The sequence below is a fragment of the Amphiura filiformis genome, chromosome 19 (assembly GCF_039555335.1).
Source record: "Amphiura filiformis chromosome 19, Afil_fr2py, whole genome shotgun sequence".
In the NCBI taxonomy this organism is placed as follows: Eukaryota; Metazoa; Echinodermata; class Ophiuroidea; order Amphilepidida; family Amphiuridae; genus Amphiura; species Amphiura filiformis.
The window spans coordinates 10,866,344-10,882,155 of NC_092646.1; the positions used below are offsets into that span (position 1 = coordinate 10,866,344).

The 15,812-nt window shown below is 36.8% G+C and overlaps 1 protein-coding gene across 1 annotated transcript in view; it reads right to left on the reverse strand.

Moving 5' to 3' along the window:
- LOC140140910 (unconventional myosin-VI-like) overlaps nt 1-15,812 on the reverse strand; it is a 115,424-nt gene that overhangs the window by 66,756 nt on the left and 32,856 nt on the right. The window contains 9 exon segments of the mRNA XM_072162664.1: nt 2,336-2,516; nt 8,019-8,099; nt 10,250-10,306; nt 10,309-10,341; nt 10,344-10,421; nt 12,009-12,165; nt 12,720-12,825; nt 13,471-13,600; nt 15,358-15,431. Of these exon segments, the coding sequence (XP_072018765.1) occupies nt 2,336-2,516; nt 8,019-8,099; nt 10,250-10,306; nt 10,309-10,341; nt 10,344-10,421; nt 12,009-12,165; nt 12,720-12,825; nt 13,471-13,600; nt 15,358-15,431 (897 nt within the window).

Genomic DNA, 15,812 nt, shown 5'->3' on the forward strand with positions numbered 1-15,812 from the left:
CATTTTGTTTGTACCAAAGATCATAAACTTAGTGAGTTTGTTTACTTTTGTTTGTTTACTTTGAACCATTCAGCTACCCTACTTAGACATGACTCCATTTGAATTTTAAGATCAGATTCATTTTTAGCTTTACACATTAAAGAGGTATCATCAGCATACATTACAGTTTTACATTCAGACACAGCATTAGGTAAACAGTTAACAAAAATGATAAACAGTAAAGGACCTAAAATTGAGCCCTGAGGAATACCAATATCAATTGGCCTAAAGTCAGAAAGAGTTGAGTTAACATTAACAGTTTGTTCTCTGTTGTTTAAGTATGATTTAAACCATAATAATTCATCCCCATATTGTTTAAGTTTCCTAATCAGAATATCATGATTTACAGTATCAAATGCTTTCTTTAAGTCTATAAATAAAACACCTGTAGCATAACCTGTATCCATATTCTTTAAAATGTAATCTTGCACATCTAGAAGGGTTGTTGTTGTGGAATGATTCGGACGAAATCCGGATTGAGCATTTGATAACAGTCCTACATTACTCATATATTTATATAATTGATCATGGACAGCTCTTTCAATGATCTTTGATACAATTGGTAATACAGAGATAGGTCTATAGTTACTAACATTAGTTTTATCACCCGATTTAAATATTGGAGTTACTTTAGCCTTCTTCCATGCATCAGGAAAAGTAGACCCATTTATAGACAGGTTGCAAATATGAACAAGGCATTTTGAGATGAAAGGCGCAGCCAACTTTAATAACCTTACATTGAATGGATCTAATCCTGACGATTTACAATTTTGCATTTTACTTATTTGTTTGAGAACAAATTCATTAGATATTGCTCTAAAACTAAATTTGTTTACACTATGATTTTGATGAGAACATATAGTATTACAAGTGCATACATAATTATCATTGTTATTATTAAATTTACTCCCAAGTTCATTACCTATTGAAGTGAAAAACTCATTGAACTCATTTGCCATATCCTTTTTGTTACCTGAGTAATTACCATTCTTTTTAACAACTGCTGTAGGTATACTTGATGTTTTGTTTGGTATAATTTTCTTAATTGTTTTCCAAAGATTTTTACTATAATTTATGTTGTTACTTATAGCCTCGTTACAGTAACTCTTTTTCAGTGAATATTTCATATTGTTTACTTCATTTCTAAGAGACTTTGCTTTACTCCAATCTTCAGCATTATTTGTATTATGTGCTTTTGAAAAATAGTAGTCCCTATCTTTACTTAGTCTCAAAAATTCACTATTCACCCATTCAGGTAAACAACCTTTAACTTTCTTTTCCTTAAATGGTGCATGCTTGTCACAGGCAGCATTGAATGAAGACTGCCATTCATTAAGTGCTTCATTGACATCATTTATATTACTTAATTCTACCCCAATCAATATTTTTGATTGTATCAATATAATCTGCTTCATTAAAGTTTTTGAAACATCTGGATCTTACAATTTTTGGTGGAAGTTTCAACTTATTACATTTTCTTACAGCATATATTAATGAATGATCACTAAGACCTAAACTATGAACACCAGATGAGATAATAAGTTCTGGTTTTGATACAAATATTAAATCAATTTTTGTTTTACTAGTTTCAGTTATTCTTGTATAATCTGTTATAATTTGTTTCATATTAGAATTGTTTGCCAACCTTGTCACTTTTCTTAAATTACCAATTTTAACCTGATCTAAATTAAAGTCTCCTAAAATATATACATCATCATATAAATTGTTACATTTCTTAAATATATCATCAAGATTATCAAGAAAATCAACAGTACAGTCTGGTGGGCGATAAATACTGCCAACTAAAATAGGCTTTGTGTTGGTTAAATTAAGTTCAATAAAAATACCTTCAATATCATTATCATATAAATCCTCATTTTGTTTTGACAAAATACTGTTTTTAACATAACATAAAACTCCACCCCGTATTTTACCATTTTGTCTATCAAGTCTATAAGTATTATAACCATCTATTTCTACTATAAAGGTTGTATCTTCCATAGAGGGTGTATGGATTGTAACTGGAATTGCCCATTTCACCAATTTTATTAGAGATATTTCATAACAAACAACATGGTTTCAATGTTTATGCCATCAGATTGAAAAAAAAGCTTTCACCATGTATGGCTCTGACAGTCTTGATGAAGTCAGTCCAATACCTATGGTCAGTCAGAAACACAACTGGCGAAAGCATTCATTAATATTTTTATGGTAAGGCTAATCGGTGAGGCAAGGGGGGAGGGGAAAATCAACAAATTTTGCACCAAATTCATTTCAAAATGATTGATGCTTTTACCTTGCGAATCTTCTCTTCCCTCAAATGTGACGTTGCCCAACTGCAAGACGGCTGTCACCACTCGGAATATGTGCAGCTTCTCGTCGTCAGATAGACCCACCTTATTCATTGCCATATCAACTCTATCAAAGCCTTTGAAGTCATCCTGCTTGATGTCATACATACCACCCTGCTTTTTGTGCTGCAAGAAGAATTTTAGGTACAGGTGATATTAACATCAATAAGAAAACAAAATATAAGTGTAATTAATTACGCCCCTTCTAATAAAATACCCCCCGACCACTTTTTTTCAATCAAACTGTTCCATACATGCAGAAAATACCATACAGTACCCTTATTTACGAACATGTGATCGCCGATTTAACAATATCCATTTGTACGTGACGTCCATTGTTATCGACCATGATTACATACCGTAAAACCCCGTCTACAAGCATATATAGTGTTTTTTATGAAAGCTAAATTAATTCAAAGCAAGTGTAAATATACTAATCACAATAGATTGGTCTTAAAATAATACTTGTTTGTATATGCTTGGATCCGTAATTTATTTGCTCAAACTCCATAATGGAGCCTGGATTAATGTAGCTTTCATTATAAGCACTCTATATGCTTGTAGACGGGATTTTACGGTATTCCTTGTTTGTGGAGCACCACAGCACTGCCAAGCAGTACTAGCGATGTTTTTAATGGGTTTATCATTGAACAACAGACCTTTACTTAATGCCCCCTTTTGAAATTGCAATGTTCCAGGGGAGAGAATACAGTATTTACTATTTTTATAGTATAAATGACCATATAAAAAATTTTGACATTTATAAAGCGCCTTTCACATGTATCAAAGCGCTTTACAGTTATTCCGCTGTTGTTAGAATATGTTAGCTGTCATACAATGCCCAAGGCATGCTCATACCTTTGGGCTGCACTCAATGGACAATATTTCTAACAGCTCCCCATTTCACATCTGGGAAAAGAGAGGCAAGTGAGGTAAAGTGCACAACACAACAACACCGCCAGGGCTCAAACTCACAACCCTACAATTGCGAGGTAGAGCCTGTACCGCTGCATCACCATGCCCTACTGGTACATATCTGCCATCTTACTTCCAAAATGAGGTTCTCCTGGCAAACGCATGCGCAAAAAGTACATTTTTGCTTTTTGAGCTTTTCAAGCAATGCACCAGAATGCTTTTGCTCATCAATTATTTTATTTACCAATTCTCTAATATATTTTGGTTCCCATTTCAATGTCTCATTGATAATCGATATCAATAGCCTGTGTACACATAAAAGTCTTAACCCTATGAGAACTGCCTGCCGATTGGCCAAAAAGAAGTTTTCATTATCAATTGGACCAATCAGCAACATTGTTAGAATAATTTCACCATACAAAAAATTGGGGTGAATTATTTGCAAAGCTCCATTCTGATTGGTGATTAAAGTGAAGATATCATGTAATTGACCAGTCAGAGGCAATGTTAGATCGGCAGGTAGTGCTCAGGGGGTTAACAACACTGGTAAACAACAAGTGCTATGAATGACATAAGTGAAACAGTTACAAGTGATTTGCTTAAATTAAGAGTGAAAAGCTAAAATCAATTTAGTAGATTGACAAAATGATGCGCCTCCAGCGGTTGCTATAGAGAGGGGCAAAAATATGCAGTGCATCATGGGAAAAAGTCGATATCCAAAGTCCGCTTAATACGAATAAAACACTGGAACATAATTATGTTATTATGTGTTGAAATGTCAATATAATGATTACACGCAAATGCACACTAAAATGGCAATTTGCAATTATAGTATTCTTCCTATTGATCACACAGAATCCGTTGTGGAATCTTTTCAACATTGAAACAGTGCACACAAATACTACACCAGTTGTTCTGTATGTGAGGTCAAGAAGAAGGCACAATCTTGCTGGTAATAGCAGCTAAATCATACTTCGTAGCTTCAATCTAGCTTCTGACCAAACAAACTAATATTGAGCCTTTTCTTGCTTTAAAATATAAGTGCAATTTTGTCACATATTTTTGTAAGCATATTCTTCTGGTCCCTATGTATGTGTCATGTGTAACAATGCAAATGCCATCTATTTGGTGATTCTAAACATTCTAACCCAGACTCCTTAACCCTATGAATACTACTTGCTGATTGGTTACAAGAAGACTAGTATGATTTATTGAGCCAATCAGCAGCATGGTAAGAATGGTGGTAGGGCTGAAGAGGCTTAACCCCACGAAGTGCTATCTGCTGATTGGTGACAAGAAGACTTATAATTATGATTTATTGAGCCAATCAGCAACACGGTAAGAATGGTGGTAGGGCTGAAGTGGCTTAACCCCTTCAGTACTACCTGCTGATTGGTTACAAGTAGACTGTTATGATTTATTGAGCCAATCAGCAACATGGTAAGAATAGTGGTAGGACTGAAGGAGCATAAATCCATGAATACTACCTGCTGATTGGTTACAAGAAGACTAGTATGATGTATTGAGCCAATCAGCAACATGGTAAGAATGGTGGTAGAACTGAACAATGACAGAACTAGGAATCTGTATTTTGATTGGCCACTCAGATCATGTAATTAACCAATAAGAGATGCTGTAAGAAAAGCAGTCGTTCTCGAGGTTTAACATAGAGAGAAGGAGAATCATGACTCCCTATACCACCCAGCATTATTGGCACCATCTGATAGGGGGAAATATGGGAGTATTCAAGCACAAACTAAATGATTCTGCCTACAATCTTATGCTGAAAATGTGTTTATGTTTGCTCCTTTGATGCCAGTACATTGCGCCATGAAACTGTTCAAATTACGACTACATCTTGCATGTCTCTCGCACAAGCAGCAATTATTTACGAATGTACTCCCAGCAAAATTTCAATACCCCCCAAATTATCCTCCGTGTCTGAATAAAGATGGCAGCAAGTCGCAATTCTCATTCACCCTTTTCTCTGACTGCATGTGGCTCAACTTTCTTCGTTGTAAATTGTTTACCAACAACAAAAAGACAATGTGGTCCGATTTCTCGAAGCTTGGCTAGTGGTCAGGCTTCCTAAGTCAGTAGGCTAGCCAATTGTGGATCCATTTTCTTGATTTATCTTTCTAGGTGACATATGATGTGAAATTGTAAGCACTTAATAGGATTAATTGGGCTTAAGCCTGATGGCTTAGGAAGCCTGACCACTAGCCATACTTCATGAAACCATCCCTGTGAGTTTATAACAGTGAGTATACATGTGGCATTATTGGACATAAACTCAGATGAAACATTACTTAAAAATGGGCCAATCCAGTTGTAATCCACACCTCTACGAAAGACACAACCTATAACTCCCACACAGAGGTTGTAGATTTCAAATGGAGTCACCCATTCAGGTAACCCCATTTGCAATTCACACTGCCTGTGCGGAAGATGTAATGCTATGCATGTCTTCCATAAGGAGTGAATGGATTTTGACTGGAATAGTCCAAATACACCTCTTCCATCACACTGTGATGTGCTATGTTTTCAAAGTGAACTCAAAAGACTAAGTGATATTCATGCAAACAAAAGGTACATGCACCTCTTACCATAAGAGAGAAAGATAGAAGTAGTAAATTACCACATAACCCAGTGAGAAAGATGATTAAAAGTAACAAAAATTAAAATTATTTCAAGTTGTTTGAAAGATAATGTTGATTATTTTTTGTTTTAAGATTAATAACTTACACTGCTTGAACCTAGAAGTACAAACCAAATCGGTGGCATTGGGGTCAATGCTTTGCATCACACGCACTGTGTCGTAAAAAATGTGACAAATCTCGCAGCAGTCGGCGCGCCAAAGAAGCATTTACACACGCATTGCACTCAGAGGATGTTTAAAGGCATTCCCATAACCCAATGGGGTTTCTGACCTTGGTATGTCTGGCTTTTGTACACACATGGTACAGTTGACTATACCTTGCATTGGGGTTATGTGCAAATATTTGGTGTTTTCATGCTTTTATTTAACATTCAAAACATCGAGACTTATGAATAAAATTAATGCAGTGGGACAATATGAATGTTTCCTGTAAGAAAGTCTAATATAAGTTATAAGTCTCAACTATTAGGTTATATTGATCAAATTTCCCAATCATAGTACATTGTAGGAATGCTTTTAAGCCTCCTCTGCATTGCACTGAAATAATTATTCTCATACCTCCAGTTTCCAAGGTCTATTTACTTTGTACTTCTGAGTTGACGGATTATAGACAGTTGGTTTCTCTAAGTATCTTTAACCCTGACACCAGTAAATATTATTATGTTCTCAGAATCTTCCTTCCTATACTTTGTTCAGAGTTTAAGAGTCAAATATTCAACACTTGGACTGTGTTGGATAGGCTCACTTTTTTCCCAACATTTTTTTTCCAACAAATCCTTTATGACCAAAAGATTCTGAAAACATAATAATGACATAAAATTGGATAGATTCAGCCCATTTTTAAAACTCATAGCATTAAGACCAATAAATATTGGGCGTAAATCATCCAATTTTATCATTATTATGTTTTGGATCCAATATCTTCACACACTTGCATTCATCAAAACATAATAATGATAAAAATTTGATGTTTCTTTTTTTCACCCAATACAAAATTTATCACTTTGGTCTCGCTGCGAATTTTTAAAATATTGGACTCATCTACGACTCGATTACGTCTCGCCCAATATGTTAAAACTCATAGCTTGACCAATAAAGTTGTGTATTGGGTTAAAACCATCCTATTTTATATCATAAGTTACCACAGGTTGGGTATTCCTCTTTGGTGGTGCAGGCCACCAAAATATTGGTCTTCTTCCTCTTTCCCCTCTAGCCCTCCCATCACAACTGGTGAAGCCCACCACTTTTTCTTTTTCCCCGCATCCCCTAAATCAACTAACCCAATCACCAGTAAACACCACAAATTACTACAGGCTATGTGTCTCCTCTTCAGTGACGCAGGCGCGGGAGCACATAGGTCATCTCTGACCAAAACCCCTAGCAGTATGAGGGTTAAGATGACGATTCTTCTTAATAGTCCTTTTCTTCTTCTTCCTTATAAGTGCCTCCCTCATATGTATGAGTATTATCGCACTGCATACAGACAAGCTGTACTTATTTTTGAAGTACAGCCAACAGTACCAGGATGATCCCCGCTATTTTTGAATAGCCTGTGACGTTCTTTAACGTGCACACTACATTAATGTGAGAAAATATGCATGTACACGGGACCGACAGCTTAAAGTGCCCTCCAAAGCACAAAGCAAGTTGAGTGAAGTGCCTTGCTCAAGGACACAAAGAGCCAGCCAAGCTCAGGTTAGGTTTCCTTTGCGTTTTGGTCTGAATGAAAGGAAGCTTAGAATCACAATAATAAGAACAAGCGTGACAGTTCAAAATAAGCAAAGCGTACAAAATGAATCACACTAAAATTTCTACATTTACGAAATTTACTTTTTGTATTGTTGTAATTAAATTGCGCTATTCCAGTTTAAATCGATACAACCCTATGGAAGACAGGACTTTAATTTTGTAAACAGGGAGTGCAGATTTCAAATCTATTCAGGTAACCATATTTAAAATTCACACTCCCTGTGTGGGAGATTAAGGTTATGTCTTCCATAGGGGGTGTATGGATTTCAACTGGAATAGCCCAACTGCTGTATATGATCACCTACCGCTTTACTCTTCCTATCATCAGTGACTTGTTTCTCTGTCTCCTTGCTGGTAAAAAACCTGGTTACTCCACCCTTCAGATACTGAAATTGCAATACAACAGAAAAATCAAAATCAAACCAAATACAACTAAAAACATATAGAATTGCAGATTCATACGTAGTGGTAATAAAATGAAAGTAAATTAAATTAAATTTCAACACTACTTGTTTATTTTCGCTTACCAGGAGCGCTTTCGAGGAACTTCCTCGTCATCAGCCGATGTTGTTGGCTCTGATGTATTTCTTGGAAACTTAATCCTGTGTGGGACAATCTGATTCTGTGTGAGACAACCTGATCAAACCCAGCGGCACCAGGGGCAGGACTTTTCCGACTTCGGTAACGTCATCGAGTGTTCTGTCACCTGATCAGGTTGGTCTCTAGCCGTTTCAAGAAATACATCAGAGCCAACAACATCAGCTGATGACGAGGAAGTTCCTCGAAAGTGATCCCGGTAAGCAAAACTAAACAAGTAGTGTGGAAATTTAATTTAATTTACTTTCAACTAAAAACATGTTTTAAATTTTGTTTCAAGGTGAGAAGTGTGAATTGACCTTCTCAGATAATCCCATAAGCCTTTGCAGGCAGACCTGTGATGATGTCAAGTCGATGTGCACATCATTACAGCACACTTCACAGCTTTGAAATGCACATTGTTAAACGATCTGCCAATAGGTGTGACGTCAATTGACGACATCTCGCATCTAAACTTGAAGGCTTATGGGATGTACCAAAAAGGTCAACTGCTCATCCACTGGAACACTGAACACCCTTAGACCTGTATGCAGGATTTTTATGGGTAGGGTGGGGGGCATGCAGAATTTTCAAAATGTGGACCTCCCCCCCAAAAAAAAAAATAATTGCATGCAAAAATTGGACTTCTCCATCAACCCCTTACTGATCTGGGGCTACTTTAAACAGTTTTAAAATATAAAAAAAGTGGTCCTATTGTTAATTTTTCATCCTGATTTGGACATTCTTGGGACATTTGACCATTTTAAACTTTTCTGCCCACACTGCCCCACTGCGTACAGGCCTGAGATGAATATCATGTACATTTTCACTGCTACCTATGTGGCCCAAATAGGTAAGAGTGGCAAATCGTTCAATTTAATGATATTGGCAATTTGAAGGAGTCACAAAACTACACAACTGTTCCAATACAGTGTTTTTGTCCCCTTCAAAATTAAAACACCTCCAACTTTGATATTTTGCAACTAATCCATATTTGTGACCCATTACATATCTTTTCAACAAATCTTCCTATACCTTTGTACAGGAGCCAACCGTTGTTAATCCGTGATGAATCCACACTTTTCCAGTAGCGTATACGCGAATGCAAGGTTACGCGTACGCGTTATGCAAGAGCGCGTAAAATTCGTCATGCCTGGAACATATGCGTAAACATGAACTCTCTTCTGTTGGCGGTAGCAGCTAAATATTGCCGCTTTATTTTTTAGTTTTAATGCTGATATCAACAGAGAAATACTGCGATCTTTTTGCAAGGTTGAGTGGCAATGACAAACGGACATTCCGAATGAAAGAATCATGTGAATTAGACATCTTTAGCTTGTTTCGTTGTTGAAAGGGATTCAATCATGTTTCACCGTTGTTCATCACCGATTAACAACTCGCGTCAGCGGCGTCTGCGTGAAAGTTTACTTGGCCGGGAAGCTAAAGCTGAGCTTCCGGTAAGTAAACCACTCAGACGACAGGACGCATCGTTGTTAATCGGTGATGAACAACGGTGAAACATGATTGAATCCCTAAATGTTGCATTCATGATTTGGTCAACTATTTGTGACCTGCTATCAAGAAATGAGCGTAAAGTCGCAAGTTGGGAGTTTCAAGACCTTCCAATTGTTGAGTTGCTGTTCTTTGTTTGAAGACGCCTATATAGTAAATGGTATGTCCGTTGTGAATGGAGACATAATGTGCTGTACTTTGTATGGGGCTATATTCCAGTTGAAATCCATATGCCCCTTATAGAAGATACAATTAATCTCCCACACAGGGGGTGTAGATTTCAAATAGAGTCAACCATTCAGGTAACCCCATTTGAAATTCACACACCCTGTGCGAAAGATTAAAGTCATGTCTGCCACAGAGGGTGCATGGATTTCATCTGGAATAACACAATTTTGCATTATCACTGGGAAGTATATAATCCTTTTTTTCTAAGTCTCAATCCTACCTCATAATCATCAGGAGTCTTGAGGCCAAGCTTCTTCATGACGTTGTCTGGCGCCCCTCAAGACACAAGTAGTAGAAGATGTGATAGTTATAGTTCATTTGTCAGGGTTCTGATGACAGACTCTTGGTTTCTCCAATAGGTAATGTGACACAAATCCGCCTACAACTTGGTGCTGTTTGTTTATGAACCAGAAAGAAAACATTTTAGTAATTTTTTTTCAAATTAACTGTGAATGATCCTAGCACTTCAGAATAGGTCCAGTGGTGCTTCAAAGTTGCCAAAAACTTTGAAAAAAAAATCTAATGCAACATTACGCTGAAATTGACACTTCATAACATTAAAGTTAATATGGGAAAAAAATTACGACCTACTGACTATAAAAAAAATTTGACCCGAGAAGACAATATAACTTCTTTTTTATGCTTAATGAGTGCCATCAAAAAGTACTTTGATACAACTTATTTATTTTGCGATTTGAACCACTGCTAAATTTAGGCTAGCTACATCATCGGTGATAAAGATGTGTACTGAAATATTCTAGCTAATTAGCACCCTTCCCCCAAATAAGTGCCCCCTACAAATGTTTTTCAGGTGAGCATTTTCTAAGCACCCAGTTTGATGACTTTTAGTGTGAATCATTTCGAACATTTGAACAAAAAAACAAAACAAAGACACCAATATACTGACCGACCTACTTGAAAGGTCCATCCGACCATAAAACAGGATTTTTGCAGGGTATTTTTCATCACCTTATGTATTTAAATTCCCACTATTTCATACTTGTAATAAGTGCCCTCTGAAAATGACTGACTTAAACCCCTGGGTGCTAGTTAGGTTGAATACAGATATATTTGTCAATAGCCTTTCATGCAGGAACTAACACATATAATACCAGCCAGTTCAGAGAGGTAACTTTAAAATCGGGCTGGTAAAAAGTTATCAGCCCAACTACAGTTTCTGTCAAAGAAGAATGGCACTTGTTTACATTTTGAAGTGGGGTTCTGATTGGCTGATTCAATCATCTGACAATCATAACAACAGACGCGTAATCTGATTGCCCGATTAGGCGCCAAAATGTTGGTTGGCGCAAATAAAGTTCAACAGCATATGTCGCTCGTTAACAGGGCGCTTGAATCAATCTGAGTAAGAGACTGCCATTCTTCTCTAAAACCGAGTGTAACACAACTTTTTGGGATACTGAGCCTATCAAATTATTAGAGCCATAAGGCACTATATGTAATAGTTGCCCTATAGACATTTGATAATTTTGGCATTCTATATTGAACACAATCTAAATATATGACACCTGGCAGCTATTGCAGATAGGACCTTCTTGCCCTGAACCCTCAATATTGGGCAATTACATTTAAAATCCACACTCCATATGTGGAAGATTTTGGAAATATCTTCCACAGGGGGAGTATAAACTCAAATGGAATGAACACATTTGGCAGCTCCATTTGAATTTCATACACCCTCAGAGAAAGATTCCACCTGAATCTTCCATTGGTGGAGGGCAATTTCAAATGGTTTATTTGGTTTCAAATGTGTTCATTCCATTTGAAATTCATACCCCTGGGCCTCAAGGAAGAACAGATGATTAATTGTGTTTTCAACTGATTGAGTGTCCCAGGTTAAAGAAGAAATAAAACAAAACAAACAAAACAAACAAACCCCCTGTGGAAGATATTTCCGAAATCTTCCACAGGGGGAGTTTGGATTTTAATTGGAATAGCCCATTGCATGTACCCCACCATACCTTTTCACTAAAGTGCATCTCAACAAATTTGCCAAATCGACTACTGTTGTTGTTGCGTACTGTTTTAGCATTACCAAAGGCCTCAAGCAGAGGGTTGGCTTCCACTATACGTTGTTCTATAACACCTGCACTCTGTCCATGGGAGGTGGTTAGGTACCTGTATCATACAAACAAACAAACAAACAAACATATCATCAATAATTTTAAACAATCAATTTACATACAAAATATCTTGGGAACAAATGAACAAGTTGATTATGGATTCTGCACACCTACAAACTTCCCATTGCAGAAAAAGCAATTTCATTGCAGTATGGCCTATTAATTGTTAAAACCTGACTGACCGTGCAAATATGTCCTAACCCTAGACTAATTGGAACTAAAAAAATATTACTCAGGACTCAACTGCCATCTTGATACAGGCATGGAGCAAAAATTGGTGGTATTCGGTTTCCCTCGGAATGCGCTTGAGGCAATCATCATCATGCAAGCGTGACATTATGAGCGCATTTGAGTGACGTACTTGATGCGACCTGCACACGATTCCAAGACGCTTCAGATGAGACGCAGAATTGTTTTTGTTCATCTCCACGCACCGTTGGCAAGGACCCGAATACCCCCAATTTTCTCCCCATAGCTGACGGAGCTGCTGTACATGGCGGTATAGAGAGTCCCTATTCTCCTTCTCTCTATGGTTGTTCCCTAACTTACCTAAGAATATATTTGGTGGACTCTGTTTTGCCAGCTCCAGATTCCCCACTTACAATGATAGATTGGCTTTGTTTGGTCACAATCATGTCACGGAAAGCTTTATCAGCTGGGGAAGAAGAATATTGTGATGTGAGTCATAAGGTACAATAAAACAAGAAAGGGGGACGCCACTTCCAATTGTCACACGCATGGGACCCGGCATTAAAAGAACATCCCCAACGTCTTACGTCACATCATTATCGATTGGATGCTTGATGAAATCTGATGGTTTTGGGTGCAATGTAGCAAAGTGAGTTGCAAAATGTTAGTTCCAGTATTAGATTTAATTGACAAAATATGTAAAATAGACATATTGAATAATTTTGAAGGGGATTCAGCTTAAAAGTGCTAAGAGATCTAAAAGAAGCTCCATTTTGATTGGTTACTCAGATGATAATATCATGTAATTAACCAATCAGGGGCACTGTTAGATAGGTATTATTACCCACATAGTAGCGAATAACAAATCATAAATCTTATGAAAATAATATAAATTTCTATATTTTAAACCAGACAGAAAATGGGCTATTCCAGGTGAAATCCACACACCACATATGGAAGATACGACCTTAATGTGCATTTCAAATGAGTTTAGCTGAATACCTGAATGGGTGATTCCATTTGAAATTCACACACTGGGAGATTTGTACAGGGGGTGTATGGATTTCAACTAGAATAGCCCAATGACACAACGGTGACAGATCTCACTTACCAATTGCAAACACATGGGGAGGCATGACACCGAGAGATTTGCCCAAATAACGCTTGATGTTATCAGGTGAATATAGATGTTCCATGTCTTTGTAGGGATTAACGGCTATCAATATGTTGGCTACATAGGTCTGCAAAAGAAACGTTGACACACAATTTAAACAAGGTAAGGGCAGGGGATGTACCTCCGGCATTAGTCGGCAAGAGCCCGAAATTGAACGATAATTTGCGTCTTTAAGCTTGACCATTTCGAGGTTCGGGCATGCAGCGCTTAGCACATAATTTTGGTACAATATGTCACACACACAATGCAAACATTAACCGAAAGGCATAAGTTCACCCAAAACATACAAAATAGGTTTACGGGTTTATAGTGCTACATATACTTCAATGATCCCAGAGGTATAGACGAATCCGACGAGCCAAGTGATGGTCAGGATTAAATCAGCCATAGCTTTGTGTATATTCACAGGGGGAGGATAACATGGTGCCACTAGTCCCCACCCATTATAGAACTGACAACCAGCAACCCCTGCAGCATATGGGCTGTGAGTCCCCCTGAACATGCCTGCACACATTATAATACATGATAGATGCCACCTTATTTTCTTTTTTGCCTGTTGTCACAGGCAAAGGGGTGAAGCCTTGCAATATATGGAGCCCTGCAACCTGCTTCCTCCCCCAGCAGCCCTGAATTCTTCAAAACCCTCCAAGCTGCAGGTGCCTCCCCTTCAGGAGGCGGGTGGGCATCAGGGATTGAGTTTTAAGGCGTGCGAGTGCGATTCTGCACGCCGCACGCCTGAAAATACGCCGAGGTGCGATTTTAGCACACCTAAAAAAAAAAAAAAAAAAAAAAAAAAAAAATAAATAAATTTTTTTTTTTTTTTAAGTTTTTATTTTTATTTAGAATGTCCCTGAACTTAAAAATGTCCCTGGAAATATTTTTAATTTTTTTTTTTAAACTTGAAAAAAAATTACAAAAAGATTTAAAAAAATTATAAATTCATGTTCAAAATAGGCAAATTTATAATTGATGTTCACATTACAACCTATTTATGAAGTAAAGAAGCATACAAAACAAATGCATTTTAAAATCATTCATAGATTATTATGTGAACATAATTTACAAATTTGCCTATTTTAAACAAGAATTTATAATTTTTAAATCTTTTGTAATTTTTTTTTTTTAATTAAAAAAAAATTCCAGGGACATTCTAAAGTTCCAGGGACATTCTAGGGACATTCTAAATCCAAAAAAAAAAACTAATTAAAAAAAAAAAATTACAAATGACACTAGCAATAAGTCCAAAGTCCAGGGACATCTATGCAGTATACACCATTCATTACCCCAGAGCTTTTACCATGGCCATTTAAAAAAGTACATGTATGTTGTCACAATTGCTAAGTTTTAGCTGAAAATGAAATCATAGTCATACACCAGTTTTGAAAAAAGCACACCTTGGTTTATTTAGGTGTGCGATTTGCAGCACACCTCGGGTTATCCAGGCGTGCGATTTACAGCACACCTGTCACATTGCAAAACTCAATGCCTGGGGCATCACATAAGGCACCTCCAATCAAGCTTCAAAATAAGCAGGCACCCAGGAGCCATAACATTTTGGCTCCTGGTCCACACAAAAATGATATACATGTATATACATTTTTTTTAAATAGCGCCAGGTAGTTAAAGCAGGTTTTGTATTTAATGTGTACAATTAAAATTGAAATGACTCTTAGCTCTTTAAAAATGGATACTGGTTCATTAGATAATCTCAGGACCAGGAGCTTCTTTTTCCAAATGGATGGCTCCTGGTCCAGATCAGCTTATTTTGAGGCTTGGCTCCGATCAAACCCTTCCTAAAGGGAGTTAGGGTCAAGTACTGCTTACATAAATAAGATTCTTCTTGTATCGTAGTCGTAGATTGCTGAGTAGTGTGGCCTCATTGAGGTACATCAATGCACCTGAAAACAGACAAGCAGAAATACAAACAAAGATTACTAATTTGTCATAATAATTATTTGATATTAACAATCATGTGATCATCCTAATAATTAATAATATCTCAATTTAAAGCACCTGTTGTTTTTGCAAAATACACATTGTATGCAGTAGTGGGAAATATTTGTGAGTGTTTTTTTTATATTTTTGCACTTTTCATGGTTACCATGGTTACAGAAACTACATATTTGTAAATGAAAATAGGGAATGTAGGAAACCAATGACAACTAGTTCTTAAAATTAATACAGATGGGATTGTTAACAAATCTGTTAAGTGTTCCTTCATTTTTTACTGAGGAAAAATCTTTCAGAAAAAAGCACCAACTGGGCTGAAAATAAATGAA